The sequence below is a fragment of the Cyrtonyx montezumae genome, unplaced genomic scaffold, assembly GCF_038088225.1.
Source record: "Cyrtonyx montezumae isolate F1298 unplaced genomic scaffold, pur_monq_1.0 scaffold_17, whole genome shotgun sequence".
NCBI classification, from domain to species: domain Eukaryota; kingdom Metazoa; phylum Chordata; class Aves; order Galliformes; family Odontophoridae; genus Cyrtonyx; species Cyrtonyx montezumae.
The window spans coordinates 16,038,274-16,053,571 of NW_027071903.1; the positions used below are offsets into that span (position 1 = coordinate 16,038,274).

General features: G+C 37.8%; 1 protein-coding gene across 1 annotated transcript; it reads right to left on the minus strand.

Moving 5' to 3' along the window:
* Positions 1-1,760: 1,760 nt before the first annotated feature.
* On the minus strand, positions 1,761-15,109 carry LOC136047222 (dynein axonemal assembly factor 1-like; the record flags this gene model as incomplete). The annotated part of the gene is given in 12 exon segments (XM_065734278.1): positions 1,761-2,210; positions 2,534-2,894; positions 4,541-4,609; positions 7,132-7,241; positions 9,357-9,571; positions 10,102-10,223; positions 10,502-10,668; positions 11,357-11,477; positions 11,480-11,601; positions 12,432-12,523; positions 13,954-14,089; positions 15,016-15,109. Coding segments are annotated over 12 exon segments (1,686 nt in total), but the record flags the coding sequence as incomplete, so codon positions are not given.
* Between the last annotated feature and the right edge of the window lie 189 nt (positions 15,110-15,298).

Genomic DNA, 15,298 nt, shown 5'->3' on the forward strand with positions numbered 1-15,298 from the left:
TCAGACACATGCTTGGATGCCTTACGGCACGAATGTCCAGTTGTGTTTGAAACACCAACCACCTCAGGAGAACTACTTGCAAGGAGGTGCAGACCGGGAGGGGCCTGGCACCGCCTGCAGCACGCAGCACTTCTCTGTGCTGCTCAGTGGCAGACTGCACACGCTGCACGCAGCCGCTCCTGACTGGTGCCTGGGCTTTTCTTTAGGCTGTTTGCTCTACTGTCAACATGAGCTTGGATCTTGATGGAGGGAGGGTAACTTCCAGGAGAGCGATGAGAGCCACTCCTGAAGAAGCAGGCTGGTGTACTTTGGCTTTTTACATTGTTGAGTTTACCTGAAGGTGATGTGCTGAGACTGCATGTTTGTTTGTTTTGCACTATGCTGTACATTTGTAAAGTGTTACAGAAAACAATAATTAAATTGTTTTCTTTTTCTCATTTAGTCTTGTTCTGGCATTTTCTCACAATTTCCACTTTACCTCTTACTCTTCTCCCCCTTTCCATCTGAAGGGACTGGCAAGTGATGATAACTTTCTGAAATTTAACAGTGAACCTTGTGAGATGTTGCACTGGCGGACCCACTGATGGATTGTGATCATCTGTGTTGAAACTAATGTTGAACTTTGTAAGGAGAAGACTCCTGTAAGGCTGCTATAAGGCAGCCTGCTCTCCACAGGCACTTTGCTCACCCCTCGCCCTTCCTGAAGGCCAAAGAGTTGAACATCATGCCTTTGCTGATGGCAACTGGAAAATGCCTGAAGTTAAAGAAACCGTGCCACCATCCTTCATGTTCTGGCCTTGGTTGTGCTTTGTGGTTAGGAGCAGTGCTCTCACCACCAGATGGCACCGAAACCCTAATGGCTAACTGCATATATACGTCTTTTCAACGAAAGCAGTGACTTTTCCTTGAAATGTGTGTGCCTATGAGGCCTGTACCATTCTATCTACAACAAACTGTCACAGATTTAAAGAAATATGAAACAAGATACTCAGCTGAACTTGGCCTAACAAAGTCACCTCGCTCCTCACGTTGCTGTTGTTGATTCTATCATAATGACAATGTCAGCTCGTGAAGGTGAGGCCACCTCCATTATCCTGCCACTAAGCAGTGTACAATAACCACTCTAATGCTAGGAAAATGTGAGCAATGAATGCCTCAGCAGCAGAATTGGCCTGGAGTTGGCCATTTCTTCTAATTATTATTTATCATTATTATTACTGTTATTATTGTAGTGTCACAGTGATCCTCACTTCCTTGAATTTTGTTCTCTACTTCAGTAGGAAAGTAAAAAACAAAAGGAGGGTGTTGTGGGGAAAGAGAACCCTGCAGGAGTTGCTTCCACTGCACTCTGGCACAAAACTACCACTGTGGAGTAAAAGAGAAGCTAGTGAACAAGGAATTGCTTTGGTCTGCTTTTTAATACCCAAATTATCTACCACTGACTGGCTGGTTATTTTCATTTCATTTCATTTCTTGTCAAGAGAAAAAAACATTAAAATGGCAGTCATCAGTAGATGCTTCACCAATATTACCTTCAAAGCTAAAATCATATTTTCCATGCTCAGACATTATTTCTACATTTGTTTTTCATAAACGATCACAATGTCTGTGAATATCTGATCCTTAAAATCTTGGTTTGTCATTAAAATCTACCCAGTGTAACATGTACTGGTAAGATGACAGGTTACTAGTAGAATATTTAGTTCAAATGACAGAAATGTGGTACAATATGGATTGAAACAACCTAAGTAAAACAAAACTGTAAGTTATATGAGAAACATTTCTAGAAGGATGCAATGAAAAGGAAAGGACATGGCAAAGTGGAATTTAACCTTAACATACAAATGCCATGGCATTTATTAGTAGTACAGCTGGAAAGCTGCCCAAAAAGATGAGGGATTTCCAGCACCTTTGGAATGGGGAAATGAGGCACTCCTTACCTGCCCTGATAGTCATGTGTTAGAACCACATCAGCTCTGAATGAAACACTCAGTTGAAGGCAATGGGTTTTTATAATTAGTATTAGGTCTGTTTTAATATGCAGCCCTTTTGCTGAAATCTTTATCTTGAGAACAACTGTATGCAGTCAGCCAGGCACAATGCTCCAGATATGGTCTGTTCTATTGAAAGCAATCAATTTAATCCCCTCTTGCTGTCCATGTCATCATGGGGTTCAGCTAGCAACTGTACTTCTCCATCAGTACTGTTTCCTGTTAAAAGGCAAGTTAAAGGCAGGTGAAACTCACTGGTTATATCTAACACTGGAAATAGAAGTGCAGAGCCCAGTTTTTAAAAATCATTTAGATTAAACTCAGCAATGACTCCTGTGTGATAAAACAGAATGTTTTAATTTTAAATTGATTAGGATTCCTATGTAAAAAATAACAAGAGGTGATTGTTAAGTAATATGGTGGACTTGAAGTTTGTTTTAACTTTTTTAACTTTTTTTAACAAGAGCTAAACACATCCTTAAAGTTAGCATATATGTGCCACCCATTTTCCTCTGTGATTAATTGTATTGCTGTAATCTTACCAGGGCAAGCAGTGGTGACCTTACTGTCCTCTTCCCCTGGGCTGGGGTCATCTGGCTGATTGCAGGTCGATGACAATAGTAGGTTATCAGTAGGCTGGGTGATAATCTCCTGTATCAAGACTTTACAGGGGTCAGTGGTTTTGTCTTTTTCTGAATGAGAAGGCTCTGTAAAGAATTCTTTAACAAGGGGTCTAAAGCACTCCTTTTCTTGCTCTTTGTGGATCTTACGCACATTTGAAAAAATGGATATTGCAATGTCTCCTACTGAGTCCTCAGATGTGATTTTATTGTTTTCCTCTAATGCAGAATCACCATCGTTTGTTGTTTCAGAAATTATTTCAATCTTTGGGTGATATTCTTGCTGCAAAAGCAGAAAATATAATTGAAGATGTTATTGTGCTTGACGTAACAACAAAAATAGGTAAATATCTCTTGGATCCATACATGGATTACTAGTCTTGATGTGTTTTTGTCCCAAAATGTACAGAATATCTGCTTCACAGCCATAGCTCTGCTTTTTTGTAAACTGATCTTGGGTTAACTATGTCAGACATCAGCCACGAGCTGACCATAAACTACTAATCATTCATAAAAGAAAAAGATCATGCAGCAATTCAGCAATGTGTAATGTCTAGAACTTCTTTCTTTACCAATTCATTGTTCCAAAATGAATATGTGCATTCTATTAAGAAGAAAACCCTCAGAGGATCCTAATTGACTAGAGCAGATGAGAATAGCATGGCCCTTTGATTTACACCATATTGGTTGGTACTGATCCAACCTGAACAGAAATTTCTTTTTCTATTAGACTGAATAAAAAAAAAACAAACCCAAAAGCTCATACTTCAAGAGTAAGTCACTGACAAGGGCAAGAGGATTCATGGGCTTTGATCTATTATTTTGCCCTAATCACAACAATAACTTTGACACTTCCAATGCTCAGGAAATGACCTTAACTAAGAGGCTATGGGAATTCAAGGCTGGATTTCTGGTAAAGAATTTATTCTGAGGTGGAGGGTTTGGGCAGTAAAGCAGCAGGACCAAGACAGAGGTGTCTGCATTTCACCACTGTGAGCAACGCTTGCATGACTGACTTACACAATATACTGAACCTTGCCAGTTCTGCTTTTAAACTAGGACTTAACCAGACACTACCCAAACAGAGAGATCTGACATCTTTAATTGCATTTAAGAACCAAGCACCCGGGGGAGTATGAGAGGTGCAAACACATGCTTTATTAATCCTCTTTGTTCTCTGTTCTGTTTCTTCTCTTATCTTCTCTCTAATTGGAGGCTTTGTTGGCCAAGACATTTTGCAACATCGGCACAGCACGTGAACAGAAGAACAAATGAAACCCATGCCTTACACAAAATTTTACAAGTCCCTCCAACCAATTGCAGAACTGCATACTCTATCAGCCTATTTCCAGCATGGCAAGTATGAGCCACCACCAGCACAAGAATCAAAGCCGTGCTTTTCATCTTTATTGTTTTATTTTTCCTTTTTTGTTTCTGTCTATAGTCTTGCCTACCAGATTAGTCTGAGCATGGCACAATGCTAATGAGGGCATGGACCAGGGGTGCTGGCACTGCACTGAGTCTCTCTAGTTTAACATGAAGCAAAAGAACTTTGATCTTTGTATTTTAAGTTGAGAAGTTTGCTTTTATTCAGCAGTAGGGCATCTGTACAACCTATTCAGTCCTTTGCAGCTTATTAGTACTAGTAAAGTGTATTTTATGAATAATCTTCATTAAAAAACTATATAATGAGAAACTAATCTTATTTAACTGTCACATTACTTGAATTTAGGTTTTCATTCTCCAATTTTTACAATGCCACAATTTTTACAGAATTTTTACAAAGAAGATCTGCCTGAACATCCATTTCAGTTTATAAACACACTACTGATTATATCACTCAAAATAGCATTTCACAACTTAGATTACTTTCCTTATGCAAAATATTAGTGTGGCAAACTTCATCAGTGGGATTATTAAGGATCTTACCTTTTGAATAAAGCTGTTCTCCTCTGGAGGAAATTCATTTACAGCTATGTCTTCTAAATCAGGTAGTTCCTGAAGACAATCAAAAAGTTAGTGGGAAAAGTTAGCTCTAATGTAAAAAATATGACATTTTTATCTTCCTGGGAATATTTTTAATACAATGCTGTTCCAGGTAAAGGGGCACAACTGGAAAAACTGGACTGTCATGCTCTCCAAGATGATATCTTTCTCTGTTGATTGGAAATAGACAATTCATCTGTTTCCAGAAATAGTAAATGAGAAAGTGATAAACTTAATGTCAAGTGGCATGCTCTTTTCTACTGTTCTGTTTTACTATGGAAAATAAAAAGGAAAAAAGAAAAAAAGAGGAAGAAAAATGGATGGACAAGAAGATAGTAATAAGATTTTAAAAAGGAAATGTGGTTTACGTCTCTTGGCTGTCTCTTATCTATCAACAGACCTAGTCCTAACTCCAATTCATCTTTCTGGTAACAGCCAAAACAACATCTGGCTTTTTGAAACAGTTCATCAGTAAATTTTGTTAACCCGAATACAACTAATAAAACAGTGTTTTACTGTGAATGTCATGTGATTAAGGAAGTGGAACTGAAAACTGGCTGAGAAATGTTCTCCTGCGGACAGGATTAGTTCTTCCAGGTTTCCATTAGAAAACATTTTCTACATCACATGCCAGTTGCTGACAATGAAAGCAAAAAGAGAGGGTAGAAATCCAAAATGATCATAGATGTAGAATGTACTAAGTTCTTAGCAAATTCTCAATGCAGCCTAATGCTGGTAAAAGCATCTCCTTTAGTAAGCTGTTTTAGAGCTGACTGGTTTTGTACAGCTATTTACTTGTCACGGCAGCATTGGGATCATCTGATCTGTGTAGACTTGTGTGTGAAGACTATTACAGAAATAAAACAAATGAAGCTTCTGTTTCCTGATTTGGCTGTGGCTAGTGTAGCATGTCCTGAACTCACATGATTTTAACATAAAATAATGAAAAATGTATGGATTAAGATTTGGAGGTGATTGCTTGTGAGTTTGGTGTCAGAAGGGAAACAGCTGTTAGTTCAAACACTGCCAAAGATTATGCATGAAAACCAGTTCATGCACGTTTGGCTTGTTCTCAACAGAGGGATATCAGATCCACTGCATTATAAATCCTCCCCCACCCTTCTCCCTTGTATTACTACTGAGACTGTCCACGGACTCCAGTATACGACTGAAGACTGCTTCAGAGATTCTAGTTTACAGCATCTTCACAGCCATCCCCACTATGTCAGTGCTAAATGTCTCTGGAAAATCTGCAATAGCGTAAGTATTGGAAGCTGCTGCCAGAAGCTCTTGACATTATTAGATATCGATTGTAGAACAGCATAGCAGAGAACACTGAAATGTGTGTTAGTATGTGGATTTTTTTTGTTTGTTTTGTTTTGTTTTTTCCTTCTGTAGAATTAGAATATTCCTACTTCTTATGTGTTGAAAGAAACTCCATGTAGGCATGCTGAAGCCTCTCTTTTATACTACATTACACAATGGTGCCACACAGCACCAAAAAATGAGCTTGTATTTCAGCCTTGTGGGATCTGCTTATGAAAATGATATTGTATATACTTGGAATTGCTGCCAGTTCTCTCCACTATCCTTGCTAAATCTATTATCAAAAACACCTGAATGGGAAGATGCAGCAATAAGCCCTCTACTGAAGCAATGAGTCGAGCCTTACAGTAATAGGATGTTTTTTTTTCCTGTGACTTTAAGAGCACAGAAGAGATATAACTGACTTTTCTAAAGCATTTCAGTAGGAATTTAGTTACCAATGTTGCTCAAGATATGTTAAGTGCTCTGGAAAATCATAAGCTCAAGATTTCGCTCTTGTGTCATAATCTGACACCGTCAGTTTAGCAGTAGGGTTGTAACTAGAATATAGCGAATAATACTTCTACTCAAACTGTGTTTTTCAGTGGTCACACTCATGTCCTCATGGCTAAATGTGATGTTTAAATGTTTGCATCATCAGATGAAAATCTTAGAAAACAGAAGAATGCATTAGAAATGCTAATCCCTTATTACCTACCTGAAAAATGCGTGCTCTACTTTTCTTGGAAATATGCTTCCAAGTTTTATTTTGAGAACCAATTATAATATCTAATATTGCTAGCTAACATTGACAATAACTGGGTGGCTCACTGTTCCTTGTGTTTTTGTTGGTTTTTTTTCCTATGATTCTTTATCTTTTCAAATCAATATTTCATGGGAGTCTTCCTCATCAGGACACATTTATTCCCTGGATTCTTTCTACTGTGATTTCTCTTTTTCACATGAAAACCCTTGCTAACTCTCTCTAGAGAGAAATCACAGATCTAGAAGCTCAACTTTGGGTGATCTATGGCCAAAGGATAAAAGAGACTTTGGTAATAGTGGTAAATTCTTTCCACTTTATTATTATTTTTCTTTGTTTTCCCCTACTTGTCCTAATAATGGGCCTTCCTTGGAAATCTGGCCGTATACATTATTTAGACAGAATGTTACATGAATTAATCTGGGAGTAGACAACAACCAAACCAAAATCTGAATCTAATACGTACACCAAGTTGAAGTTTCTCTGGTGTCTCATGTTCGATCTGTTCGATTTCAGCAGATTCATCCAGTTCAGGAATCACAGCCCTTTCAGAAGGTCTCTTCTCCCTTGGAAGATCTAAGAAATAAAAATAGCTATTTGCAGAGAAATAACTGAATAAAAGACTTTGCATGTTGCAACAGTGAGCGCTCTGGAAGCAAACAGCTGAACCCAGTGCTTCATCATAACCTTGGTCTCTTTTACATTTTATAAATATCTGTACTTTTCAATCAGGTATTATATATATTTATGTAAAAAAAATATTCTGTGTGTGAAGGCACAGAGCTGCCCCTGAGTGATGCCCAGCGTTTGCTGGGAAGAATACCACACAGTTTGTGGGAGCAAGGGAAGCCTGTAAGCTCTCCTATGCTGTCACTAAATCTAGCACGTATGAGGTAGATTCCACTTTTATGTATCAGAAGCTGCAGACTGGGCGCTCAGAATAATTTTCTTTGTAGTGTTAAAATAATGATTTATCTAGAATTGCTTTCCAGCTCATTGATACAGAAATCTAATAGGATATTCTTAGCTATGAATCAGCTGTTTGGAATCACAGCAGAGGGGAGCTATACTGAGTCTGTTTGGTTTGATTCTCCACTGTGTACATTATCATCTATCTTCCTGTGAAAGTCTGAGCATTTGTAAGAATTTGATTCATATGCATGCTCTTGAAGTTCCAGTCAGTGTTATCTTCCCTGTCTGTTAGGGGTGTTATCACCATTATGAGCATCAAAACTTTCATTTCTAAATTTCTTTGTCTTCTCTTGAGTTTCTTGCTGTTCTGACAGATTTGATATCTCTGATGTATTTCCATCATTGTTACCTGAATTTGCAGATGCTCCTATAGAAGAAATGAGTTCACTAGAACTGCTGAGTTAATCTGTCATTACTTATTCTAAATATCCAAACCGGTAATGTTCTTAATAGCATAGCCCAAAATACACATTAAAAGCTCCTAGTTTGCTTGAGCAGCTATTCAGAAATCAGCAGTCTTCCTATCATTGGGGCACTCTTGTGGGTTTTCCCATCTCAATTCCCCTGCATCTACAGCTCTTCAACAAAATCTCAGCGAGAGAGCACAATACAGTTAATAATTTTGCTATATTTATATTCAAATTTGAGAGGACTCACTACATTTAAATATATGCTTCTGTATTTTGATGGATCAGTATCAACTGCTGAAGGTGTCATCGACTTTATGCGATCTACCAGCTTTTGAAAAACTCTGACTTGTTAGTCAACTGTGTCAGACTTCAGCGCCTGTAAAATGCCAGAATGTATCACACAAATATTTCTCTACACTGTAGTATCCCTTATCACTTGGCTTCAGTCTTGTTTATCCTGAAACATGCATAGGGTCCTTGAAAAGGTTAGGCTGTGGATTATCCGTGGTCATAAATTTATTCTTGAGTAATGTGACAGGAAAACTAGTGGCACAGAAGAGAGCAGTAAGTGAAACCTTAACTAATTAAATACCTTCCTCAAATTACCTGTGTTACCACTGCAGTGGATAGGTTCTAGGTTCACACACTTACTGTTAATGAAAGTAACATTACAGGGGTATCTGGACATGGACTTGTGGTCGATGCAGGGATGTGCTGGAGCACAGGTGCCTCAATCCAGCTCCATTCTGCATCTGAAGGAACTGGGGCTGTTTGGTCTGGGTAAGAGGAGGCTGAGGGGAGACCTTATTGCTCTCTTCAAATATCTGAAAGGTAACGGCAGTCAGAGCAGGGTTGGTCTCTTCTCAATGGTGACAGGTGACAGGACAAAGGGAAATGGCCTCAAGTTGAGCCAGGGGAGGTTCAGGTTGGATATCAGGAAAGACTTCTTTACAGAAGGGGTTGTTAAGCACTGGACTAGGCTCCCCAGGGAAGTGGTTGAGTCACCATCTCTGAATGTGTTTAAAATCCATTTGAATGTGGTGCTCAGGGACATGATTTAGTGGAGGTTTGTTAGTTAGGGTGGTATGGTTAGTTTGTGGTTAGACTTGATGATCTTGCAGGTCTTTTACAACCTGAGCAATTCTATGATTCCATGATCTTGGTGAAATACAGTGTTTGGGTTGCTACTTGCCTCCACTCATGAATACTTAGGGCAACCACTACTGCCCTGACTAGCACCTGCTTCCTCTGGTGTAGAGCACAACAGCTGGAAAAGCTGTGACAAACATCTGAAATATTAACCACAAACCTTCTATGCTGTCTTTTGCACCTTCACTTCCATGTTTTGCGCCTGCATCTCTTTCTTCTGAATACTTCCGTGTTTTCTTTTCCTCTGCTTTTTGCCTGATTGCTGCTAAAGCATCAATGCTATCTTGGATTTTTTTTCGCTCTTTAGTTTCCCATTTTTCCCTTTCTGCCTTCTCAGCTTCAAGCCCTCCAACAGCCCAGGCTTCTGCACAGGCTCTATGGAAAAGAAAATAGCTCACTGTAATACAGCCAAAAAACTCATCGCTCTGACAGAAGAAAAATCTAAAATAGTTTGTAACAGCAATAGGTATCTTTAACAGAGAAAAGGAAGACAGCAATGGCAATCCCTTATGAAACAGGGTATCTTCTCTTGCAAGTTGAACAGCAACAAAAGAAACAAAATTCTCTAAGCACCACTGATTACAACACCAGAGACCAATCAGGAGTGGTGATCATGGCTCTGATTTTCCAGACACCTGCTCAGTTTCTGTTGAAATTAGGATTCCATTCTGCAGTCTGCATACTTTTTGTAGAGCAATTCTGTTCAATAATTAGTTATCCTTTTTTTTTTAGTTTTATTTTTGTTTTAAGGTATGTAGATCTCTGTAGTATAATTCTATTGTAATGAAAGTTACCTGCTCTCAATAAATTAAAACAGTCTTCCTTTCCTTCCATTTATAAAAAAAAATAGTCAAAGATCATTGCAAAGCTTTACTGCTGTGAAAGAAGATACCTATGTTTCTTACCTATCCTTTGGGAATACTGGTCTGTCATCCAGATACATTAGCTGTTTCAGTCGAACAGTAAGTGTTTTTCTATAATTAGTGATTTTCTTAATCACTTGATTTCCCATTAAACTCAGCACATGCTGGAGAAACAGGAAAATAATTTTTAAAGTTGAGCTGCAAACAAAGTAGCAATCTAAGAAACAAAACCTATACAACCTGGATGCACAGTCTCTCCCTTTCAAAAGCAAATGGTGAATAAAACATCTTAGTCATTGTAGATAATCTACAAAAATGGCTAATAACGTTTAATAACAATTAATTTAGACGAAGACCAATGACACACTGGACTACCTGACAAAACAACCTCATGAGATTCACTCATATAATTAATCCATACCCTCAGCTGTATTCAGCTTACCAAATTAGGCATTGACTCCAGAATAATCACAACATTTGGATCACTTAAGTTGTTGTGGGAAAGATCGAGAACAGAAATACTTGGGCATTCTTGCAAGTGTTGTATGTCTTCCACTGTTTCTAACTTATTGTGAGCAATCTGCAGACTGTTCAGGACTTTTAGACAAGCTGTCAGACAAAAAGAACACAATGACAGGAAGGGTAAGAGTCACTGCTTCACAGAAGATTTTCTGGAGCAAGTAGAATTATAGCATCATTATACTGAAATGTGGGTAGCTTTTTCCTGAGTTTGCTGTTCTGCTTATACGTATCTTTTGGCTATGCCTCCAAAGGTGCTTTCTTCCCCACAAGAAGAATAGTTATTTATTTTAACACAGGCTGGTTGTTCTTCGTGATTCAAACTAGTCAGTTACACAAAAACAAATGCTTCTATTTTAGATTACTCTTAATATACATAAAACAAAGTGTGTCCTTTAACAGACACAAAAAATCTGGTATCACATCTGCAACGCCAAAGCACATTGTAACTGTATAGCAAATGGTAAAACACAGCTTGACAGCCTGTCTGCAAAACAGAGCACTGAGATGGTATTAAGAAGTGAAGAAATACTACACTGTTCTGTGCCTTTGTAATTACGTAGTTATTATGTTTTCTGTTTTCTCATATATTTCAACTGCAGAACTATTAAACTAAAACACATAGGTTTGACTCTTTGATAGCAGCCTTGTGAGCTTTGGTATTGGACACTGTGCAACACTTTAATATAAAGAGTAATAATTTAAAAACGAAACCGCTCTCAAATCTTATGCATGTGGGCTTCTTTAACTTAAAACATCTTTCACCAACAGTCCTTACAGAGATTCTCAATGGTCTTGACACAGTTGTTACTCAGATTGAGGGAATTCAGCTTTTGTAAAGATTCCAGGTTTTCAATTCTGTTAATTAAATTGAGCTGCAAGTAGAGGCAGCGCAACTCTGCAAGTAGAGGCAGCGCAACTCTGTCAGAGCCTCCAAATTCTCAATTTTTGTTAAGCCATTGCATTCCAGCCATAAACACCTCAATCCAGTATACTCTTCAAGATTCTCCAGGCGGACAAATCCTGCAGAAAAAAAAAAGATGTTTCAAAGTTAAAATGCATTGGCTAAAATTAAGTAATTCAAAGCGTAAATTTCATTAAGTCAGTGCTGCTGATACAGCCTGTGAGAATACTTGCATTAAAACTGATGGTAAGACTTCTAGGAATCCAATTAGCACATTGAAGGGAGAAAAATGTACCTATGAGGTACCTATTCTGGTCTATATTTTGTGGAGCCCTTTAGATTCTCAAACACTAAGAAAATAGCAAACATAAAGCCAAATGCTGAAGGTAAGTTTAGCATGTTGTGTTTATATAAAACAATTCTTACACAATTGATTAACCATACAAAAAACTGCACAGATATGAGAAAAGGATGATCTGTTCCAGCAACCTTTTTTCTTTCCAAAGTATCTGAGAACATGCAGCACATGTTTACTGTTGTTTTCTCAGTACAAAAGTCCCAAAATTTGATAAACAACTTTTTTAGACAAACACATTTAAAAATAATACATATATGTATATACTTTTCCCTGAATACAAATTATGTCAGCGTTTTAAGACATCATTTCTCAGAGGCTGTTGTTTTCTAAAAATCAGCCTCATGATTCCCACTGAACTTTTGAATTTTGCAATACAAACTACAAAATGAATTACGTTTATAATCAGTTCACTTTTTTACCTTCATATTTGCTCATTTTGTTTCACAATTACATTATTATATCAAATTAAATTACGTTTCTCATTTAGAAGAATGTTTAAATACCTACTTTACTTCAGTGAGCCATAAGCTGGATTCCCTGTGAGAATACTATTTAGAATGATAGCTCTACACAATCTTATCCACAGCTTACCTTTATAATGCAAGTAAAGTGTATCATTTAAGGATGGAGTCAAGTATAATTTGTGCTGTTTACAAATGTCTTGCAGAATCTTTTTTGTCATTCTAAAACAGGAAGCAGAAACAAAGTACTTTAGTGCACGTGCTGCAGTCTTTTTTTAAACAAATTTCAATGCAAAATACAGTCCTTTATGCAAGAGAAATAGCTACGTCTTAGAAGACTATACTCCTCGAAGTGAGCAAGCTGAAGACTTTTAAGAGCTGCTTTCCATTCCTACCTGTCTGAAGTGTGTTACCAGGCCCTTCCTACTTCTGCTATAAAAAGAGAAAGTAGGTAGGGAATTAGGGAGTTCATCTTTTTGAAAATGAGCAGCATGATTTTTCATATACTCTGGTTATTTCTTCTCTCATTCTTTCCTTCATTTATTGCTGCTTTGGTGCAGGATCTTTGCTGGCATAGTCAATAAGCAACATCTAGGACCCTGAGTCACAATTTCAGACTAGAAAACCAGTAGTTATCAACCTAACATTTTAATGAAAGACTAGCAGTCAAGAAAGTTTTTGTACACTACTTTAATTGGCTAGGAATGCCAGAGCAGAAAATGAGTAGCATCACTTAAATGGTAATTACTTAATACTCAGTTTCACTTCTGAGAGGATTTATGCAAATGAGAACCCAGAAAAGAAAACCATGGGAAGGGAATCTTTCTTTTAGATATAGTCGCATATCATACTGTAAACTTCAGTAATGCCAAGGAACAAAACTCTAATGCAAGTCAACTGGCTAGTCCTTGGGGCAATATAAAAGATGACTGTCAGCCTCTTACTGCTCTATAGGCCAAACATGGCTGAAATATATCTCTGAAGGAATGAAGGATTTATAAACGTTTAGCAAAATCTCTAAAACATGTGTGTCCAGGTATGTTTCTATACACTATGTACATGTACTGTATTATGCTGATTTTCATTGTGCTTTTAGAGTAGCATTTAATCAAATTATCAGCATCCTTAGGCAATTTACACAACCATAAAACATGTTCCATAAGAATACTAATTATCACGTGCAGTAGTTGCACTCTGACATTGCTCTTCACAAGAATTTAATTTTTATGTGTACTGGCTTGATAGCCTGGGATAACCTATGCTCTGGTAACTTGGAGAGTCGGTCCCTTCACATACCTCTGCCAAAAATTGTCATGACAACTGTAATATTTACATTGAGATGAATTAATACTATGGATCCTTTGCATTCATACTGAGAATTGGTCAAATCTGCTCCCACAAGAGTTTGCACTCGTTTGTCCAAATCCATTAAATAGACTACATCATACATTCAAAGGGCAGTTTGCTAAATAAAAAAGAAATACCTATGCTGGAAACATCAAAAATTCCTGAGTTACTGATTAATCTGAAGTTCATCTTCAAAATCATTCTCCAGAGCTAAGGTTAACATGTAGAAAGTGAATATGTGAAACTCCTACTGATTTCAATGATGCCAAGGTTTAAATAAAAACTATCAATAAACAATGTTTTACCTTACACAGCACCCCTTTTCTTCTGTCTTTTGACTGAATGAGCTTGTTACTGACTTGTGATCACCAACCGATTTTTGCTCATTCCATTGATCTGTTCTGGACATACAGTTGATGGCTTTCTCTTCACTTTTAACATCTTTGTTGTAAGAAAACAAGTTGTAGTTCAGTATGGGTGGAGGAATATATGTGTCACATTTCCAACTACTTCAGAGAAATACTGAAAAGCACTTGAACGTGAATTTCAAGAAAAGCTCTGTTCTAACAGAACAGTTCTAACAAAGCTCTGTTCTAACATTTTTGCAGATCTTTTTAGTTGAAATAATTTAACTTTCTATAGAAGGCAGAACACAAAAATAACTAGTAACAAAACAAACTGCTGAAATATTGCAATTACATATGAAAGTTGGGCAGAACACACTAGTCTTAGATATTATAATAATGTACAGTGATAATACAGTACTGGCACCAATGTTTTTATTATCTTGGACATCAACTGTATATTACATGTAATGAGCAACACTTAAAGAGTTTAACAAGATTTCTAAAGACTACATGCTAAGACTACTTAAACGCGTGAAGATAATGGAGTATCTAAGTCAACACAAAAACTATTTGTCTTGCTCTTCCACAAATTTACCTTTTAGCATTTTTTGGAGGGTGTCTCCAACATAGCCAATGCTATAGTCATTCGAACTACCTTTACACTGCCTCTGGGTAATTGCATTTTTAATAGTTTTCACTTCAGATTCTTGATCGTTCTGGTACTTAAGAGTCAGTGTAAACAAGATGATTGTACCAGGTCATTTAAATATGATCGTAATTAGTAGGAGATTAGACTGGATGTATGACTTCAATACAAAACATGTACTTCCAGAAAAAGAAAACTAAAGAAACAAGAAATGGTAGGAGGGAAGGGAAGGGCTGGTTGTAAGCCTCAGTAACAGCAAGATTTTCAGTAAATTCAGCGGGAGAAAGGTATAAATTCAACAACAGCCCTTATTTTTCAGTTGCAGGGACGCAGTTCAGTAACTCTTCCCCACACCCCCCAGCAGGACAGCTCACCCCGGCTGACAGGACTGTCTTCACTCTGTGCGTGGGCAGCTTCGTTTCCAGAGTTGCTCAGAGTTTCTCCCAACACCTCTGGTGCAATGTCTGCTCCTCCTCCTCTATCCAATTCTCTGCTGTGCGATTGCATTGTGAGATACAACACTTAGAAGAACCGCGTCAGGTCGGGGCGTGGCTTACAGCCAGACACCACGTCCGAAAGCCTTACAAAGACCTGTCAGAGACAAAGGAGACCGGAATGCGGGAATTATGAAGCGTGGGGCTGCTCCCTGGGGAGCAC